We start from the raw sequence: 22,132 nt of genomic DNA on the forward strand, positions 1-22,132 counted from the left end.
AGGATCAGAAACAGCAGCCTGTGGAGAACCACATGGCGGGTTCTGGGCAGCAGAACCTGCAGAACCTCCTCCGTCCGCTGTCAAACACCACATGAGCTGCGTCAAGAGAAAGTGCAGCATTCTTCAAACAGAAAAGCTTCTGGTTTTGTCAAGGATGAAGGAAGTGGAATCTACAGAGTCCCAAATTATTGATGCTACAGGTGAGACCCAAAAAAACAGTTCCACACAGAAAGTTAGTGTGAATCATCAACATTCAGAACGGCGGGTTTAGAACACGGCTGACCACTCCAGAAGCACATGTGGAGCAGAGAGCTTCACTCTCAGAACTATTTACCTGCAACGTGTGGTACATTTCAAACCCACCAAACCTCTGGTCTCAAGGCCTCTGGGTCCTCTTCCTGCCCACACTTCCATCCAAATCTACAAGCTCTCTGTGTGGCTGAGAACCTTGTGGTTTGGAATTTGCACAGTTTCTATTAAACAAGTCTCACATTTTCTCCAAAAGCTTTATTTCATCTGCGTTTTCAGAGTTTAAAGAGTCAGACTATAAAGAAATAGTTTGTTCATACAATAGATTTCATGTATTAATCTTGTAGATAGTTTTTCTCTTTTAATTCAAGCATTCCATTACATGTTGCCTTATAAATAAACTTTGTATGGTGTTAAACTCCAACAGAGTTTCAGTACAGCAACCTTCACGGAGCAGTTATGAGGCAGAGCCAGGAAGGCGCTGGCCTCCAACCTGCAGCAGCCACGTGCACCATCATCTCTGCTGACCTGCCTGGCCAAGGTCCGGTGTCGGACACGCATCTCGCACCGAGCCGCCCACGGGGAGCGAGAGAGGCCCCGCGGGTCAATGAAACCGCGTGGAAACAGCTTTAGAAGCAGCTTTTATCCCGGAGGACGGCTGCGCTCGGCAGCTTCTCCTCCACTTTGATCCGGGCTGGATTCGGACGTCCGTGCTCCCAGGGCGAGACGTCCTCCCAGCACCTGTCTCCATGTACAGTAGCCTGAAGTGGTTACAGAAAAGCAGTTACTGGGAGAATGTATGTAACACATGTCCAGCTCATGTTCCCAGTGCAGCATAAAAGCTCAACAAGCAGATAATAGTGTGATTGTCTATTATTGGGGTCATTATTGCTGCAGAGATTTACATTACGGTATCACACGCTTTTAATGTTTGGATGCAGTAGAATTAAAGCCCATGACCTGTTGTGTGTCAGATTTGACTTAGTGTTTATTTAAATCCATTGTGACATCACCAAACGATGAGAGCGTGGTCTCTGCAGCACCTCGTCCATGTCCACGCTGCAACCGCAGCTAATGCTCAGATCTCAGGCTGCACTAGTAGAGTCTTGATATAGTGCAAAATGAACCACACCACAGCTCATTAGCACATAATCAGAGACTGTGTTATAAATGGCACAGTGTATGTTTAAATCAGCTTCCCTCTCATGAAACACTGGCTTCAGTGGTGCTGGGATTGTGTTGCTGTGGTTTTATATGAGAGGAAAGGTGCCTGTGGATTTACTGAGGTGCAAAAATAAAACTTCACACCATGACATGCACACACACACACACACACACACACACACACACACACACACACACACACACACACACACACACACACACACACACACACACACACACACACACACACACCACCATGAATGCATGCATGCATACGGAACCATTCACATAGAACACCCTGAAGTCAGCATATCTGTAGGTGGGAAACGAGGCCGGGAGCTGCTTAACCATGCTGGTCAGGCCTCAGGCATTACTAGTATATGTAACGTGAATACACACACACACACACACACACACACTTATACACACACAGTTGCAGGGCTGTAAACATTAGCAATATTTCCCCGTTTCCACTGCAGGGCAGACAGGAGGGTAGTAGATCTTCAGGGGGGCTGAGCCCTTCACTGGTAATAATCTCCTTTACACTTCACACTGCCAGAGAGATGAATCATGGTGGATGGAGTCGCTATGTGAGGGTGTGTGTGTGTGTGTGTGTGTGTGTGTGTGTAGGTAGGAACAAAAACAGAGAGGCCAAGGATCTGTCAGCAGGCCGGAGTTGCAGACTCATTTTAACTGATGCGCACAAGGTCACAGATGGCAGGAAGGAAATAAAGTACAACATCAAATCACTATTTCTACCTGGCTTTGCACATCTCCAGCATAACACAGCATTCACATTCACCACCAGCAAACGAGATGCTGTGCAGACAATTACCTTCTCATCAGCTTTTATAAAACTGACACTGTGTGTTTCTCGGGAATAGAACAATTCTGAACCCCTAAAAGGAAGAGTCTGACATGAGTTTTTTATTTTATTTATAAAGGATCAATACCGCTCTCATATTTCACAGAAAGCATAAAGCTGCTGCACGCTTCAAAAACAAGGTCTCTGCTGAACCGATGTAATGGTGGAAGAAAACTGTACATATTTCAATCAGACCTGAACAACCGGGCTTTCTGCAGAAACCTTCATTATAACCCGCTCATGGAACAAATGCAGCCCAATCCTTACGCTTCAGATTTATGCTACATTAAAGTGGTACTTCTACTTTGTGTGCTCCTCAGCTACAGTATTTAACCGCATACAGCATTTGAAGTGCATGTGATGATGATGATGATGATGATGTGTGACGTTAACTGTGTTCTGACTGGCGTCAGAGCAGGACCCAACTGAGCCGGGACCCAACTCAGCATCAACCACAAACCTGCAGCTGGTGACAGATGAAGTCAGGAGGCGTGTCCTCAGGATTCAAATGGCACCGACTAACAGACAAGTTCATTTTTTAAATATATATCTATGTATCTGACAACAAGAAGGAACTTGTCAGGACCTCATTGAAAATTAGATGGTGGAATCTGGATCTTGGTGGTGGATAGTTGTTCTGTAGTGGTAATTATTCATTACCAGATGGGACAAGCTAGTAAAGTGTGTACTGTAGTAATAACAGTAGTAGTCGTAATAGTAGTAGTAGTATGCTACTCCGTGCTGGACTCCTTTAATCAGTAGTCAGGCTGGTTCTGGCAGTGGCTCCACCAGCAGCTTGACGCTGATCCCACTGGCTCCTTCCCCAATGTCTAATATTAGCCCTTTCCCAGCAGTCCAAGGCAAAGTCAACAGTATGTTACAGGGCAGACAGACGCTGTGGGCTGTAAAGACTCAAACTAAGTGCCCCTTGATATGAGCCTGCTGCACTTTGTCCAGCCTTCGCCGTCGGTCGGCCTCACGTGACCTGACGACCCCTTCAGGGCCCGACTAATCGGGAAACGTGAGCGCTCAGAGCTCAGTGAGGTGTGCTCCCTCTGCTCCGAGGCAGCTGCTCACCCGCAGCCTGCAGCCGCTCTGAGGAGATGCCCCATCAAACCGAATTTTGATTGGCCGGCCCGATACGACTCACTGCCATGTCTGACAGCTGTGCACCGCAGAAGGAAGGTGATGGAGAGGAGGCAGAGTGTGAGCGATGGCAGCGAGGTGGAGAGAAAAAGAGAGGCGTCAGGAGAAAATGAGTTGGAGGAGAGCAGAATAAGAGGCGGGAGGAAAGGGAGAGGCGTCCAGAGAGGGAGAGAGACGGGGTTTGATAAAGCAGGAGGCCTGACACTGAAGGAACAGAGATGAAGGCTCCTCTGTTACATCCTGCCATAACCAGCAGCACCGTCTGCACCATGTGCTGCTACGTGTGCATCCAGTGAACAGCAGCACGCAGACAGTGAAGCAGTCGGGCATCACTGCTCCAACGCTAATCCTCTCATATCACTCTGATGCTGGTGTTGTAGTTACAGGTACGTGTGTTACAGTAGAGGAGCCTGCAGCTACTGAGGGGACGTCACGGCACAGACGAGAGGCTCATCTGTGAGCTGCAGCCGTGGGTTCTGGTTCATGTAACAGGGAGAGGTGAGATCTCCCTGTTCTGCTGGGTAGGTTACGTGGTGTTGGCATTGTTTACTTCTGAACAGGTTTGTTCAGCTGCTACATTATGCTTATTTTGTATAGTCTTGATTCTAGTTAACCTGCTTAGAGGTTAACTAGAATCTTTTAGTTCAGTTATAGGAACCAGATTGTTTAGATTATTGTGGATATGCAGCGCCTTTCGTTAGTAGTAGTATATTGTAGTATATTTTTTATTTAAGCTTTGATTACAAATGTTTGGTCTATGGGTCTACTCCCCCTGTTAGGGTTTGTCTTACATCACCTGAGGACCACATTTGTTCCTTTGTGGACCGTATGAACATCAGTAAATCAGGATTTCCGCATTATTGCTCCTGACGGCTGCAATACAGCAATGAGACAGTCTAATTTTAACCAGAGGCAAAGAAAAGCAGATATTCAACTGGACCAAAACCGTTGGCTGTCTGACAGTGCTGCTCCGTCGGGGCAGTTCTGACCACGGTGAGAATACATCTAGGTTCCGTAGTACTTCTACTACTACTGTAGTACTACTACACACCGTAGTACCATGCTAGTGCTGAGGTGTCCTTTTCCTTAAAGGAGACTGTCTCTCTAAGTGTGTACGAGCGACGAATGAACAGACTGTGACTTTGTGCTGCTTAACAGCAAACCCGGCGTCTGAGTTAAGATTCTGATCAGGAATCCAGTCGTCGTCTGGGGCTGATCCCTGAGGAGTTCAGCTCAAAGTTCAGTGTTCAAGCACAAAGCTAAGGTGGGAATATGGTTGAAGCTTAAAGCCTCCAGTCGCCGAAGGAGCGGCTTCTGCGAGCATTAATCCCACTCCTGCCGGAGCCAAGCGGCGCCGCTGACTGGAGCCGCACAGTGGCCCCACGGACTTCACACGAGAGCCCCTCAATGAGAGCCAGAGCTGCTGAGCCTCTGCTGCCGTCCAGCTGCTCTTCTGCCAACACGTGCCCTCATCACAACAACAACAGATCAGCCCGCAATTGATTCGTCTGCGTAAGCTTCAGGGAAAGGAACCACTGGTCTGATGCAGCGCATGGGAGGTGTTTGAGCAGCCGGAGCACGGGGCAGGAGGCTGCAGAGCGTCTGTACGGTGCTGCCGGGTCTCTGCTGCCTGGTCTCTGCTCACGGTGCCGGGTCTCTGCTCACGGTGCCGGGTCTCTGCTGGAGACAAACAAGGCCGTTTGTCAGAGGCCGCAGCCGCTCGCCTGTCGCTATGACTCACGCGCCAGGTGATCCCAGCGCAGGCAGCTATCAATCAGGGAGGAGGACACACAGGGACACGTTCTGGCAGGTTTAAAGTCAAAGCAGTCCCCCTGGTTTCTGATTTCGCTGAGACAGAACGAGTGAGCGAAGCCTGTGAAGCACTGACGCTAAACACATAATTACTACTAGTTTGTTTACAGCTGAAATCACACTGACGCCACCCACCGAGACCAGCAGACTGCAATAAATACCAATCATCTGGTTAGAGATTCATTTATTCTGCTGCTGGTGGGACAAATTAGAACATCAACTGACTTCTGACGTAAATACTGATGAACAATCTCTTCTAAAAATAGGGCGACAGCCGTGTCCTTGCTCGAATCGACTGTGTCACCTCTAATCAATATGTGGTCAATATGTGATCATCTTTTGCCCTGACGCAGCAGAGAACCACACACACACACACACACACACACACACACACACACACACACACACACACACACACACACACACACACACACAGAAACGCAACCACCGGCTCTACAGCTTGCCTCACACCACCCACAATAAGCACCACACAACATGGGGATCTGGGTCCTCCAGCTCAACCATGACTGCTGCCCAGAGGACGAGGTCCAGGATAGAGGTAATGCGGTGCTGATGAGCTCGTCTCTGGCCTCCCCTCAGATATGCAGCTAAAAGCCAGCTGATGTGGAGTTGCTACATTTTAGCAGAGTGCCCTGTTTGGAATCAACTTAAGCCCAATGAACCTGAGCCCTTGCTTGTCAGTCACCACCAAGCCCCGCCCACCTTTGCACCTGCCCACTTGTCCTTCATGGCTCCATCCCAGGGCTCGGAGGCTGCTCTCGTTATCCCTGAAGAGGGCGCGGGGTGTTGTGTCAGTGCATTTGAAGACAAGGAGGTGGTGGTGAAAAATGAGGCAGGCGGTGGCAATTTATCAGCGCTGGAGCTGCGTGTGGTGGCACCGTGAGCGTAGGGAGGTGAGGCGACAGAAAGTGCAACCCACAGAGTTTCTGTGGGGCCAGAATGGATGAGACGGACAGACAGGAGGGAGGATGGAAGCAGGGGGAGGGGCTGCGCATTCTGACCTTTCCCAGTAGCATCCCATCATCTGGTCCACATGCACAGAACTCACCACAGGTGCCTCAGTCCCACGTAAAACTGCAAAACAGGCATCGAGGTGTTGATGGGCTGGATATTTGAAAATGCAGCCAAAAAATGGAGATGCCAAAATGCTGAATCAAGCCATTAAAGCGCTCTTAGCTGGAAGTTGTTCTTTACTAGTTCAACATTACTAACGACACCATCTGTTAATATCCCAATAAAAGTCCTGATTATGCCAGTGATTTCATCTCGGCGCCAGATCGACGAGGACTCGTACAGAAGAGATTAGAGACAGCTGAATGTGTAAGAAACAAACACTCGTCCACGACGCGGAGCCAGCGAAGCTGGAACAAAGTCAGGGCAGCGAGCGAGAGGAGAACGAGCAGAGAGAAGACGTCAGCTGGAGCCGGAAGAGAGGAAACGGCCTCCAGCTCCAGCCTCACTGTACGACGGAAGAGAACAGTACAAGCAGGAAGTCTGAAAATGCAGCAAACACTTTCATCATCAATGATGAGACTGGACCAGCAACCAGTCAACCACGTTCAGGTGGGTGCCTATGAAACTGAATGTTGATATGATGGTGATGCTCCACGTTCCACGTGAAACCAGTCCACGTCTGTGTTCTCTGTCATCTGTTATTAGTGACGCGCAAAAGAACGAACGTGACAAGGAAGAGTGGGCCTAATTCTACACATTAGTTCAGCCCTCACTGTGTGTATGAGTGGGAAAACAAAAAGCTCACATCTGAGAGACAGATGCAGAGAAAAATCTATGGTTGATGCTGTGTGAACCTGAGTCACCTCAACTAGCTTTATTTATTCATCGGCCCCTCGGAGCAGAGCTGAGAGTCTGGGCCCAGCACTGATACACAGCCGGGGGCTACGGGCTACCGGGACCCATGAGCCACGGGACCCAGTGCCGCGCACTGTACACACACACGCACGCACACACACACAGACACATCCATGCACGCACGCACGCACGCACGCACGCACGCACACACACACACACACACACACACACACACACACGCATGCACGCACGCACACAGACACACACACACACACACACATCCATGCTCGCACGCACGCACGCACACACACAGGCATGATAAAACCGGTGCTCTCTGTCAAAGTCATTGGGATTTTAAATTGCATGGACATATGAACGTATGTGAGCGTAGGCAGCAAGACGTCTGCAGAGCAACGTGCACCGGCCTCTATAATACACTGACGAACTGGAATAATCAGCCACATACTGTAAAAGCAATTACTGCCTCACGTGCAGCACACGCAGCTGCTGGCGGAGCACAGATCGCACCCCGTGCACATCCAGCTGCCTCTTTCCTGCAGGAATTGATCTGAGGCAGTAAGTAAAGAAGCAGCCATGTCCTGTGAGGTGAAACCAGTCACTTCACTCACTCACACACACACACACACACACACACACACACACACACACACACACACACACACACACACACACACACACACACACACACACACACACACACACACACACACGCTGCAATCAGGTTGGAGCCATCCTTCACAATAGAGCTAAGCTAGAAGAGCAGATTAAGGCGTGAGTGAGGTCCGATGACGCTACAAGCCGCGTCCTTGTGCCGCTGTATGTTTTAATGAGAGCAGCTGCTCCAACAGAGCTCATCACTCCAGCCTTGTGCCAACTGCTTCCACAGCGTTTGCCGTGACATTTGTCAAATGTCTTAAAAAGGCCAGTCGGAGATTCACTCCATGTTTTTACTGTGGAACAGCATGGAGTTAATGAAGAAATAATACAAATAAAACAAAAATAGCCACAACTTACTGAAGTTCCACACCATTCTGATTTTAAGGTCGGGCAGTAGTCACTCATTCTTTTCAAATGTTTTACTTGCTTTATTTCATATTTTGTCTTATTAAAATAGTTCCACACATTTAAATTGGCCACTGTGCTTAAAACACAGTAGAACAACATAAGAAGCGAGAAGGAGTCCGATCATCTCTCTTCGGCCAGTGAACTTCCTCCGTTGGACGCTGATAAAAGCAGTGGTTCCACAGTTAAATCCTTGAAGGCTCCGTCACGTTCAGCGCCTCCTTCCTCCTCTCTTCCACAGCCGCCGACGCCTCCCTCCCTCCGGCAGCAGCCTGTTCTTTCCCTCCTCTCCCACCAGGCACTGCTTTGACAACAACACAAACTGAGGCCATTCATCCGCCACCCGGGGACAAACCACAGTCCACTGCTGAACAGCCCAACTGCAGCCACACACTGAGGAGCATGAAAGCCGGCGTTCCTGCTCCGAGTCTGGTCGTACAGCGTCTCCCATGCATCCATCCACACAGCCTGAGTCTGTGTGAGAGAACCAGCCCCAGGGAAATCTCTGCTTGACTTCACCTCAGACTTTTATTTGGCCTGCTGTCCCTCCACCCGCACGGGGACCACGCTTTATGAGCCGCTCTGCAGCGGGCGCTCAGGGGGAATGGACGCATGGAGGGCTCTGGTGTGGTTTATCTTTACGTATGTGTGCGTGGTTCTTCAATTCTGCACGGACACCAGGCCTGTGCCGCAGCTTTGTATTTCCAGTAGGGCCTTTAATGTATCTCTGATCATCTGTGTTTAGGTACGTTTCATATTTAATTTCTTTTCCTCAAACAGAGGCCTGGAACACATTGTGTACTTTTATTTACTTATTTGGGGGAAAGGTTCAGGGTCATTGTTCAGTCACAGTTGGAGCTGCTCATCGTCACAGTGATACTGATGCACACACCAATTAAAACCAGTGACGGCACCAACACGAGTGGCGCCGAGGATCAAACGTGCCGGCGGCCTGTTGAGTGAAGGGGGCAACGCCGGGTCAAAGCCTGAAGGAGCAGCGGCAGCTCTGCCCGCTCAGCACAAAGCCTCTCTCCCGTCTCCGCGTCTTTGTAGAGAGGCTGATCAAAGAGCGACGCGCTCAGAGGATTCGCCGCATCGGGGGCTGTGTGAGCGCGCGGACGAGGCAGCGTCCCGTTACGTCCCAGCGGGGGGCGCGAGGAAACACCTTTGAGCGTGTCCTGAATGCTGGATTCTCCACACGTCTGAAAACACTGGCGTCTGGACGAGGAGCGCGATGATGATGAGTTATTGAAGCATGTGGTGTCCGCACACCACATGCTTTGATGGGTAATGAGGAGGGCAGGGTCAGAGTGTGTTATTATAGATGAGGCAGAGAGGATCAAAGGGGTTCTTCTCCCCTCATCGTTGATTCCGTGGCGCTGCCTGCGCCTGTTTAACTTGGAGCATCCTTGTCTCACCTCTGCTCACGCACACCTTCGCACCAACGCAGGAAACCACTCGGGCTCCTAAACGCGGCATCGATGCGCCTGAGGTGACGTCACCGCCGTCTGCCACGCAGCTGCGCGTGCAGACTTTGTGATCAGACTCGTATTCTGGTCCTCATTTAGGTTTAAAAGGGGATTTAGAACAGCAAACACAGGATTTGGGAAATGAGTCACTCGCTGCAGCTTTCAGTCTTTCCCCATGTGCCAAAGTGGCACGTGCACGTTATTTGTGTGCTCGTACGTGTGAGGCTGTGCCCGGGTGTCAGCTCCAGCGTCTGTCGCTTACCTCATTGAGTGACTGGTGCGTCTGCAGCTGGGAAGTGTTTGCGAAGGTATTCTCTGGAGCGAAAGTCAGCCTGCGAAAGAGGAGGAGGCCACAGATGGGGGGGGGGGGGGGGGGGGGGATTCCATATTTAAAAACTTGTCAAAAGCTGCTTTTAGTTGTTCAGCTGCAATCACATGTGGGTAGAAACACCCCCAAAACCATAAACACAGATTCAGAAGCAATTTAATTTAAATGAAGCACTTTGAAGCTGGCTTTATACAAAACCAACTGGTTGACGGTTCGTTTGGCTGTAAACAGTATATCCACTAATAGAGCTCAGAATTAGTAGATAATTCTTATTATATAACAAATTAATGATAACAATTCTGTCAGGAATGAGTTTCTGCTTCTGTTTCAGAAGGAGAAGCTCTGCTCTTATTGACATAATGGAGGAGTCAAATAAAAGAGACCGACTGATTACTTTTGGCCACTGGCATCAAACAGAAGCTACACCCACAACCCTCTGATCAGGGCTTTGAATGAGGGAAGCTGTACGAGTTCATCAACCGAGTCTTCTCTGATCAAAAACGCGTGCGGTCGTCTAATACCAGTTACATCAGGACATCAGGATGTAGGAGTGTGTGTGTGCGTCTGCAAAGCGCTCCTCTAAGGAAATGCAGACTTCACCAGCTGCTCGGACCCACGCACCCACACCCACCTGCACCCCCCCGCACCCTCACCCGCTAATCACCTGGAAGTGCCGAATCGTGCTCAGTTTCACCTCATTCCCATCATTCTAGCAAAAGTTAAGCTTGATTCCACCAGTCCAAAGTTCTGGAGGCTAAAGAAAACGGAACAGACGTGCACAACTGGCTCTCTGCTGGGTGTGTTGGTACATTAAGGCCACACACACACGTGCAGAGGTGTGGGTCCTGGCTCCAGTCCAGGGGCCGGGGGCAGGTCTTTATCTTCCTGCTCCCCAAAGCCTCTTAAGCCCTGCATCCACGCTTGAGTGCTGTGCCCCGTCCTTTTCTAAACCATTAGTATAACTCTCCTCCTCCCCTGCTTCACCCTCCCTTGCTTAATTTTGTTAAGCCCAATCCTTTTATCACACCGCTCATTATTTTTTCCAGATGATCCTGTTTCATTTTCTCGGTCCCACCTCTCTCGGCTTCAGGCTGCTCTTTGGTACCTCTCCAGCTTTCCTCCAGCCTCTCTGTGGAGGCCCAGCTGCAGCACTGAATGTCAGGCAGCCATATATTAACATTTGGACGGCCCCGGGGCCTGAAGGACAGCTCTGGTTTAAATCAGCCGTGTCCTCCTGGCACGGTCAGAAAGTTCTACCACACAACTGGTACCAGCAGAGCACTGGTGTCAGTGTGAGGATGTGCTTCCCTGTTAAGTGTCAGGCACGGACGGGTGTGGGCTTTTCTTTCCTTTTCAATTTATCCTTCAAGATTTGAAGCCTCAATACAACGTACTTCAAACATAATGTGTGGGTTTCTATGAGAGTCAAGTCATCAGAGCCCAGCTCTTGTACAGACATAAACATTCCAACTTTAGACAGAATGTGTTTTTTTTGTCTGCTGCCCCCTAGTGATCAAAAGAAGCACTATCAGCAGCATTTCTAAATCCTGATTTCCAGTGGATCTTCATAGCTTTAACTGAATTAGTGATTCAATTAATAAAGTTCTGAAACAAAATTAATGCTTCAATAAAAAAATCCCACTCACACAGGACAGCAAGATGAAACCTAAAATGTTTCCCTCCACAGCTGCAGACTAACTTGGGCAACTGTAAAGGACAATATGCTGTAGCTTATTCTCCACTGCTGGGATGGTGTGAAGCCCCTGTAAGGACGAGTCTTTGTAGCTGCTGAGCTTCACAGAGACTGGGGCCGTTTGCCGCTTGTGCGCTTGCACACAGGCTGCATGCTCTCTAGCATAGGCTTTGTTTGTGTTACTGCAGAGGTGACAACAACCAAAAATATACGGGCCCTGCGAGCTTGAATTATTCAGAGTGGAGGCTGAGCAGCAGGGGGTGGAGCGTGGAGACGGATGGATGAGAGACGCCGCCGAGATGACAACCGAGACACAGTACAGTGAGGAGGAACAAAGACGCGGAGAACAAGAGAGAGAGGGAGGAAGTTGGAAAAGCCGGGGACACAGCCTGAACATGAAGCGGGCTGTGGCCTCAACCATCGGTACCAGCAGAACCCGGCACGTGGCACATACGTGTCTGTGCACACACAACACAACACCTCCTCTGCTCTTCCTTCTGCTTTCATCCTATATGTTCAGGCTCCCCGTCGCCTCTCGCGCACATTAAAATTCCATCTGTGTTCACAACCCGGGTTCACAGCTGCGGCGCCGTGGCGTTTCCTGCTCGGCTCCGTGGCAGCGGCGAAGCCTGAAACGGGGGCCGCCTTCATAACCTCTTAGCAGGTAAACAGCCAGGGTTTCATCACGACCGCGGGTAAACATGACACACAAACAAGTGTGTTGTGATACTTCCTGTAAACGGCTTTGCCGAGCGCTTTAAACTACAAAGTGAGTTTGTACAGAGTGATTTCACAGGAGCGAAAGGCACCCTGGGCAGCGCTGAGAGGCCGCGCTGAGAGGTGACTGCTGGAAAAGGAGAGGGAATATAATTAGTGACTTCCGCTCGGCACAGAGCACTTAGACAGAGAGGAGAGGTCTGAAAGTAAGCCTCTCCGTCTCACTCAGCTCCTCAGAGCCCCATTACCAGGAGATGTCTTCCCATCATTGTGTGCGGAGGCGAAGGAGCAAAGAGGCAGAGAGGCAGCGGATGAGGCTGTAAGAGAGTTTGTCTCATCAGTCCCAACAAAACAAACAGAGGCTGAGGCGAAGCTTCAGCTGGATGAGGTGCACAGACACGCAGAGGGCCGTGATGGAGCGATGGTCCAGCCTCTGGGGACCCAGATCATACAGTACCACTGACCCCGGGCACAAACCCAGGCCTGGTGGTCATCTGTGCACACAGCACTGAGGTGCTGGAACTGATCCCAGATCTGTTGTTTGGTGAGAAGCCAGGATTTCTACTGTAGCCTCCCAGAGCATCACCTGGAATCCGTGGACAACGACCTGCCCCTGATCCCGTCCATCAGACCGCTGCCATGCTGTTCCTGCCTCCAACAATCTATTATTCCTTTGTGCTAATTTCCTGCCTCTTTCCAGTAAAGTACTGTAGCAGACTCGCGCTGTTTGTCAAGGACCATTAGGTTGAAGACAATTAGGTTTCAGTTGTACTGCTGTCCATTACAGCTTTTAACAGGCCGCTGAATGAAAGGAAGGAGGACGTGGAGCGTGTGTGTGTGTGTGTGTGTGTGTGTGTGTGTGTGTGTGTGTGTGTGTGTGAAGAGAGTCAAAGGAGAAAAGGGAGAAATAAACTTACAGTATCAGGCAACCAGCAGTTACTTTGTTACGCAGTTATGTGCTACTGTATCTGTTCATTACTTCCTCTCCCTGAAAAATGTCTATTCCAGTGTCTATGACTCACATCAGTCCAGCAAAACCATGTCATCGACAAGAAAGCACAGCGGAGGACATCTGCACATTAAAGCAGCTGGGCCAATGAATTATTTGTCATTTCAGCTTCTTTGAAAGATTTTGAACAAACAGTGTGACACGCACGCAGACAGAAACTTTGGGCGTTTCCTGATAAACAAAGAGGAACCCTTTGGAACTGTTTTTACTGGTGTGTGCACTGAAAAACAAACTTTGACACCACAGAATGCATGGAACACTGGATTCCTCTGCCTCCACTGAATTTGTGAGCGACAGCTGGACGGGTTTGTATAAACCGTGTTTGTACAATGTCTTCACTTTGATTTGAGGGTTGAAACATTGGAATAAACAATTTACCACGAAACACATTCTCTTCAGCTACTTCTCACTCAAATGTTTGGTTTGTGTGAACATGCTGATTCTGATGTGCATGAGCTCAGCCCGTCATTAGAATTAGAAATATCCAGAAATAATTACAGACGACGTAACTTCATGAGGACCTGTTAGAAAAGCAGCTTATGGATGAAGAGAACAGACTCAATGCACATCCACTCGCTCGCTATCTCAGCAGCTGTCAATCAGGCGAGAGGCGGGTTCACCCTGGACAGGTCACCAATCACAACCACTCACACCTCGGGCCATTTAGATTCTCATGTTAACCAGTCAGGCTGTGGACTGTGGGAGGAAACCGCAGTGAACCCATGCAGACAACCAGGCAAACCTGGAGTTGAACCAGAGACCACACCACTGAGCTGCCCAGTCAGTGCCCAGTAACCTGTAGATCCCCTCCAGTACCACAGTGCTCCAACCATGTGAGTTCTTCACTTCATTCTAATGTTCATTCTATTGTAAAGAGCCTTGAGATGATGTTATAGTATACAGTATAGTGAATAGTGTTAAATGTTTACAGCACTGTCCCGTGTTCCTGCATTTCTCTGCAGATTGAGGTTTTGTAACAACATTATAAGAATGATAACATCAACACAACCAGATGATGAGGATAAACACTAATTGGCCATAAGATGCAGGCAAACGACTTTCTGTGAGGCATAAACTACAGTAAACGTCCCTTTAATGCCCGTGAGACGCTAATGCAAGACGTCTGCTTCCTCCCTCTGACCTCTATTGCCGCTCCCTGTCACCGTGACCACAGTCAAAGCAACACGGGACCATTCAAGGCAGGTGTCTGTCCGCCTCCTCCCTCTCATCGCATGTTCTGCCGGGCTTTATTAAGCCGAGCGCGAGATACAGAGGAAGTGTGAGAATTTAATAGTGTGAGGGAGCGCGACTGAGACGGGGTGTGAATTAGCCGGAGCTCCTCCACCGTTGGTACAGAAGGTTTTGCTGCAGTGCATTTACACATCAGCCTTCACTGCAGAATCCAACCATGATGTCATCCCCCCCTTTCATCTTTCCCTGAGTTCTCGCGCTGTGGAAGGAGGGGTGTTTTTCACTCGTGATGTAAGGCGAGAAGATTTTATTAGATTGTGAGGGGACGGCTGGATAATAGGAAAAAGGGAGCAGCGCGGGGTTAATGCGCACAGAGCACGCGGCTCCTCAGCATCAGGTCACTTTGCCTCCTTCAGTCGCGATGAGTGAGCTATTAAAAGTGTCTGTGACGTGTGGAACGCCACAAACAACAGATGATGTCGGCATTTCACAGTAGCTGGACGATGTTAGAGTCTATCATTTCACAAAGACTGGAGCTTCCAGTTGTGAGGTTACAGTAATGTTTCAATCATTCATTAATAAAATACTTGCCAACAATTCTTTTTTTCAGTTTTAAATACATTTTTCATTAAGAATGTGATGATCTTTTATTGTTTTTCAGCGATTGACCTGATGTGACTCTATTCATCCATCACTGTGGTCCCCAAAGGAGTGGAACAGGAAGGTCACGCTCAACACTGGTGTTCCTCTCCACATCCGCATCTTCTCATCTGAAAATCTGCTCACCGACAATGACATCCTGGTCACACACAAGTGTGTCCTGGACACAGGGACCGACTGTTACATCATTCATACAATCGTCCTGTCGGCGAAGATTCTCTGCGACAGGTTTCTGATCACGTTTTTCCTCAACGATGAGTTGTGAATGAGATTTCACAGGCCTGGGGGACCTGCGCACACCATAACACCGTAAACACAGGGTTCAGCCGCCAACACGACTTTCCTGTGATGTCAGCGAGAAAGAGAATGGAGAATCTGTGGGAGACACCAAGCGGGGAAGCACGGGGTTCGAGTGAAAGAAATTGAATGTGGATGAAGGGGAGAGGAGAGGACAGTTGGACAGAGGGAGGTGACGTGTCCCTCATTCAGTCCCTGCTGCCACCTCCTCCTCCTCCTCCTCCTCCTCCTCCCACAGCCTATCGCATTCTCACGTCCAAAAAATAAACACTCACAGAAGAGGACGGGTTAGCGGCTGCTACAGCAGCTCCCCTGGCAAAAAAACTGATTTTGAGCTGTGCTCTCTGTGCAGCAAACGTGGCAACATGTTAAAAGCAGGAACACAGCGCAGCCTAGTGGCAGAAAGAGGAGACTGGCGCTGCGGGACGGATCCGCTTCCAGACCCCTGAAGCTGACGGAGGAGCAGGAAAGCTGCTCCCCTCATGTGACATCCCTCAGCACTGGTGCACAGGTGGAAACATCTTCTAGGACCTCAGACAACTTTCAAACAGAAAACACAGGCTCTGTCCATAATCTGCTCTGCCCACTTTCACTCAAGGCCTTAGATGCTCGAGGCCTCCTCTTGCCTCACAGCTGAAGCACGACGTGCGTTTGGTCTGATCTCTGGATCTTTTTCATGTTATGTGTTTCCGGTCACCTGTCTGATGGGTTCAGGGACCCGGTAGCGGCAGCAGGCGTGCGTGAGGCGAACAGCCGTGTCCACACTGATCCGGTGTCCGACAGACACGTACACGGGCTTCGAGCTGCCGTCGGAGCTGCGCAGCGCCTGGACAGAGAGGGAGAGAGAGAGGTCTGTGGAGAGAAACCATCACCATCACGCTGCATGCATGGACAGAGAGAGAGAGAGAGAGAGAGAGAGAGAGAGAGAGAAACCACGCTGCAGCTCCTGCTCGAGGTCGGGCTCAGGCCAAAGGACCACACCTTTCCCAGCACTCTGCCTGAGGCGGCGGTGAGTGGGAAGCTGTCTCCTCCTCTCTGTAGAGCAGCGATCTGTGGGGGCACAGAAACCAGAGGCAAAGTCGGGAGACGCCGTCCATCACAGCGCGTCAAAACAAACGGCACCGAGCGCAGACAATTAACCTGCTGTGCAGCTTTCACCGCTGCCGCTCTCCTTCTTTAACCTCTGCGGGGCTCGAGAACAAACCATCCATCCATCAGCAATATGTGCTTCAAATACACCCGCGATGATTATGTTTAGCATTTTATAGTGAACCAGGAAATTAACCAACAGAGTTTAGATTTTAGATATAGAAAAACGACAACATAAATAACAGAGAATCATCGCTGATGGCTGATACTTTGACTCGCTCCATCCAATCGTCTTTCGTATTTCTGCTGCCCGGTGCAGTGACGCAGGCCTCTGCTGACAGGTGTGCGGTGGGTTCTGGGCCAGAGCGATGAGCGGAGCTCAGCCCCAGTGATGGATGGGGTGCCTGCGCTGCTATGACTGATTACAGCCAGCGGCCAGCAGGGAGACAGCTCCGATCCGGCTGGGACGGGGCCAACGGAGTGAGAGGCCGGCGCTGAAGCAGGAGGACTGAGGCCGGGACGGCAGGAGTCAGAGGACAGAGCAGGGGTTCCAGCCGCCGCCACGCCATCGACAAGCAGGGATTCAAAAGAGAGGAACCGATGCTTCCTGAAGTCCAACAAGGACAAAAGCAATAAAGAAACCTTTTCTTTCTTTTTTTGGTACAAATTAACTGCTTGTACATAAACCTGCGTATAAATTGCAACCCAAAACTAATAAGCGTGGAATCTAATCATCTTTCTAACAAGCACATGTCCTGAAATCCTCCAACATCCCTTTAGGACGACGCAGCGTCTCACTCACACACCACAAGGTCGTCCTGTCACCGCCGAGGACGCGCGTTCCCAAAATATATGCACATGAAACTTTTGGCTGAAATTGTTTTCCTTCCTTCACGGCCCGCTGCACCTGAGCCTCGCACACACACACACACACACACACACACACACACACACACACACACACACACACACACACACACACACACACACACACACACACACACACACACACACACACGGCTCTCCAGGCTCGCACATTTAATTACCGCGACAGAGAGAACGTTCCGTTTGTAATCTTCAGAGGCTCCGCTCAGGCTGCATATTGGTTTCTGAACGCCGTCTGCACTGGCAGCGCTTCTGGAAGCTGATACCTTATTGCGAACGGCAGCTTAACGCCCGGTTTGTGTCCAGGCAGTGACGGGTAATCTCATTCCTAAATGGCTAATTTTCTAGAATTTAGTGTGAGGCTGATGTGGGTTTTGCTGCAGCTGACTTTACGCTGCTGTTGACTGGAGTGCGGGCCTGTGGTCGGCTTGGATGAAGCCCTGGAGGGGCACAATTACATCAGCTTGGACAGAGACTAATTCTAAAGTTTCATGCAGAACAGCGGCTTGAGCCCAACCTGATACCTAGAATGAACGTCAGCGCCACCGAGAGCTGGGCCCAAACTGTATTAGCGTGAGCGTGATACTTGTTTGGAGACAGACAGATCGGGTTCTGATGGCAGACGCAAAGCAACGCTTTCTGACGCCAAGGCCACTCATGCTAATTGAAGAGGATGGATACACTTCAGACAATTGAATTGGCATGTTACACTACCACATGAAGACTACCGGGACTAGAAACAGAGAGTACATTGCCTGCTAATCGCGTTAGCACGGACTGCTAACGCTGTTCAGTGCTGGTCAGGGCCACACTTACAGGGGGGCCAGGGTGGCCCACGGCCCCTCACCCCCACCCAGACACACCCTGATGAGGCCTCGGCTCATCACAACAAATAGGTGTCAAGTGTAATGCACACATGCAGAGCTGCAGCTTGTGGGTGTGAGGATTCTTATCCGTCCTCTATACGACTAGCAATCAAATAAACGTAAGCTTGTCCAGGTTAACAGACACACAGGACGCCAATGAGAAGCCTGCTGTCACGGCGGCGGGGTCTCACCTGTGCCTGGTGCTCCTGGCTCTTGGACACGCCCTGCACCTGCAGCAGGTTCTTGGCCACGCCCACACAGGGCAGCCCTGACAGCACGCCCAGGTGACACGCCAGGCCGAACTCTGCAGGGACGAGCAGACCCTCAGTCAAACACAGGCAGGGGAGGAGTCGCTTCCTAACGCATGTAAAACGAAGCAGAGCATCTGGGAACTATCAGCTATCAAGTCACATTTGATGCTCTAGTTAGTTGTCCTTCATTTTGTATGACATGGCCACCGTGGTGCAGTATTATTAATCGAGCTCTACAGTGGAGCTCAGTGGCACAGAGGAATATAATAATGCAGGAGACGCTGTTACAATCATTTTATAACCAGTTAATATTAATGTTGCTCAGACCAGGACAAACACACACAGTAATTACACCCAGCTGTAGAACAGACCTAGAGGCAGGACACTGACTTAGTGTAAAGGTGGGCTAGTGCTGGTGCCATTAGAGAGCATCAGCTGGCATGCAGTCATTCATGTCTGTCACTGCCATCGACCACAAAGAAAGTACAAAGCGTGCTCTGGGTCAGCGCAGAGCAACTTGACCCACCTCTGTAGTGAAAGAGCCCATTTCCATCCACAAACACCACCTGTTGACAAGGGACACGACACGTGTTCAACTGGAATCCGTTGACGTATGCTACAGAACAGGTACGATCACAGGTCACAGGTCCAACTGGAAAGAACGTGTGATCTGCTGTAGATCAGGCCCTTTTTCTTTTTTTAAGCAGATCCAGCAGGGAAACACAAGTGTCATTATTGATGTGATTACTGTAATGCCTCAATACAGCAGATGCGTTGTTAAAGTTACTAGTTACAGTTCTACGGGTAAAATACCTGCTGAAGCTATCGTTACGGCAACAGATGCAACCAGTACGAGGTGATACCCAGTCGTGTGTGTGTGTGAGTGTGTGTTTGTGAGTAAGGGAGAGAGAATAATTGTGTAGTTGAAAGACTTGTGGGTCCAACAAGCAGCCGTCAGTGGGTGGATGAATGAGAGGTGACATTTGTAAAAAGAAAAGAGTAGCGAGAGAAAAACAGGAAATTTTGTCACAGCAATACCAATTTATTCAGTGTAGTTGATTGTCCACAACGTCTGGAAGGTTTACGCCACCTGATGTCAGTAGATATGTTAAAACCAGGTTTGTTGTTTTAGAAACAAACATTCTAACAAATGTATGTATTAACATTTTAAAACATGTTTGTTAGAACATTTGCCCTCTGTACCGAGGCTTTACAGAATTCATCACCTAAATAGTCAAAAAATTATATGAGGGTATATCCTGGCTGGACTTCTGCTTGACTTATTTGCACAGGAGCAGGATGTGCATGGTTGCCGTGGAGATTTAGATAATTTAATTTAGACTGAGCAGCATGAAAGCGGGTTGAAGTTAGTAGACTGTTAGTAAACTGTTTCTACCAGGTTATGAGCCTATGCACACATGTATGCATGATATATATTTTGGTGACACTTTTCATCCAGCGTGCAGAGGCCGACCTGTGGCAGCAGCGCAGGCTGGCTCCTCTCCAGCCGCCGGAGAGCCTCCAGGAGGAAGGGTGTCTCTCTGAAGGCCAGGAAGCCGGCGATGTAGGGGGCTGTGAGGGTCACCATGCGACTGTCCTCATACAGCACCTGGCAACAAGCAACGTGTCATCTGCAGACACTCAGGCCCATCCACATCCACCTCTGTACTATGTCCCAGCCTACTAGTAGTTACATCCTGATGGAACCTTTTCATAGTAGGATGTCAGTTATTTCTCCAGGAAAACTTTGCCTTTCGATGACAAGCTGTGCCGGTTTTGCCCCTAGGTGTCATCCTGCATGACTGTCAGTTTACTTCCGTCACTTCTGGGTACAGTGATGCATGTAGACTCACCTCCAGATCGGGGAAGCTGAGGACCACAAGCTGAGCGCAGGCATTGACGTTGTCTCCTTTAATGAACGACAGGTCCACTCCTCCGACTCGCTCCAGGCCCGAGAAGTGCGGTTCCCTCTGCCAGTCCTCAGTGTCCTCCTCCAACACCCGCTGCCTCAGACTGGCCTGCTCACTGCATCGAACACAAGCAGTCTAATCTGACTGGAGTCTTCAATACATGGCAACTACTGCTGAAGATCATTAATATTCATCAAGTCCATTTCCATCACATTCAAGCCCGGTTACCCAGCAGAAGATACAAAATAGAAACCCACAGAACTGGTTCTGTGAACTGATGAAGCCTAATGTGCTGTGTTTGTGTTCTGCTGCCTGATCCAGGCAACCGGTCGAGGCAGATGGCCGCCCACATCCAGTCTGGTTCTGCTGGAGGTTTCTTCCTCGTTAGAGAGGGAGTTTTTCCTCTCCACTGTTGCTGTCAAATTAAATGCTTGCTGTATGTGGGATTTGTTGGGTTTAGTTGTGTGAGGTTTTAAACCTTACTTTGTAAAGTGCCTTGAAATAACTTTGTTGTGATTTGGCGCTATATAAATAAAATTGAATTGAATTGAATTGAATCCACAGTAACTAAAACATCCAGCCTTAAACCAACACGCATTGACAGTTGCTCTAATGTACAAACACACATTTGTGCTGGCAGGCGGCATATGGACAAAATATGGAATCACAGTGTCATCACTGGCCTCGTCATCACAAAGTCACAAATCAATAAGCGGTGGCACAGACCCAGAGCTGCTGGCACACAGACAGAGGACACGGGCCGGAGCAGCAGGGTCTGTGATGTCAGCACCTTACGGACCGGTTCGGCAGTCACAGCATAGCAGAGCCGTACTTTAGCCTGACCTTTCCCACTGCCTGATCAGGTCGTCAGAGGGAGCGGACATCGGGCTCAACGTGGAATAAAAAAGAACTTCCGACGGTTTTAACAGCGTGTGTACAGCAACGCTGCAGTACCGACCAGATTGTTATATTTCCGCGTTGTGACGTCATTGTAGGCGACTGTGTCGCTTGCCCTTACCTTTACGCTACGCGGCACAATACCGCCATCTAGTGGCACTTATGGAGATAGACGGGTACAACATGGTCACAGCTGGAATTCTATTATTTCACTGACAATATTGTTTTCCAGCATCTACATTACTGAATTCCCTTTAATTAAATGTTCAAATCTCATCAAAAGTGTCCTTGTGTGTTATTTAATAGACTTGAAGTAATTCCCTATATTCAGTATAATTCAGGAAAGCTCAGGATACAGACAAAGTGACCAAGGATTGGATGAGATGCAATGGACCTTCAGTATCAGGTACCACAGATCTGCATGCATAACACCACTGCATCACCCACGTCACATCCGTCCTTTATCTTTGGCACCTCACAATGAAATCAACATCACTGCCTTCTCTTGCCTACTGTAGATGCAGTGACATTCTGTTCGAGAAGCATGAATGTGGGACAGGTAGATTCAGGTCAGTGGACTTTATCTACCCAGACTAATATTGTCAGGCCTGATCCGACCCATTTTGGGATTAACCCATTAAAAAGCAAGTGCAGCCTCTGGCAGTGATTACGAATGTAGGGAGGCACAGTTCTAAGTTGGGTAAGTAAGTAATCAGTGGTA

General features: G+C 49.4%; 1 protein-coding gene across 15 annotated transcripts; it reads right to left on the reverse strand.

Annotated features, from left to right (window-relative positions):
* Positions 1 to 246: 246 nt before the first annotated feature.
* LOC114858623 (endonuclease V) lies at positions 247 to 21,518 on the reverse strand. Of its 15 annotated transcripts, none has more exons than XM_029156087.2 (9): positions 21,358 to 21,518; positions 20,458 to 20,629; positions 20,079 to 20,213; positions 19,131 to 19,170; positions 18,545 to 18,657; positions 16,495 to 16,563; positions 16,211 to 16,339; positions 9,881 to 9,950; positions 875 to 1,010 (listed from the first exon to the last, which is right to left on the reverse strand). In XM_029156087.2, exons 1-8 carry the CDS (start codon positions 21,396 to 21,398, stop codon positions 9,882 to 9,884), a joined length of 768 nt encoding a protein of 255 aa, XP_029011920.1. In that variant the 5' UTR covers positions 21,399 to 21,518; the 3' UTR covers positions 875 to 1,010; position 9,881. The 15 variants fall into 15 exon arrangements, with proteins under 15 accessions (XP_055366296.1, XP_040927425.1, XP_029011968.1 ...); XM_029156106.3 differs by lacking the exon at positions 875 to 1,010 and adding an exon at positions 5,081 to 5,104; XM_055510326.1 differs by lacking the exon at positions 875 to 1,010 and adding an exon at positions 5,122 to 6,331.
* Between the last annotated feature and the right edge of the window lie 614 nt (positions 21,519 to 22,132).

Source organism: Betta splendens, chromosome 1 (genome assembly GCF_900634795.4).
Source record: "Betta splendens chromosome 1, fBetSpl5.4, whole genome shotgun sequence".
NCBI lineage: Eukaryota > Metazoa > Chordata > Actinopteri > Anabantiformes > Osphronemidae > Betta > Betta splendens.

Excerpts from the sequence above, each read along its gene's own strand:
- LOC114858623 (XM_041071478.2), bottom strand. The coding sequence starts at position 21,398 with ATGTCCGCTCCCTCTGACGACCTGATCAGGCAGTGGGAAAG. Across the intron at positions 20,630-21,357 it reads CTGATCAGGCAGTGGGAAAG|TGAGCAGGCCAGTCTGAGGC; the intron begins GTCAGGCTAAAG and ends TGTTCGATGCAG. Across the intron at positions 16,564-18,544 it reads GCCAGGAGCACCAGGCACAG|ATCGCTGCTCTACAGAGAGG; the intron begins GTGAGACCCCGC and ends GTGCCCCCACAG.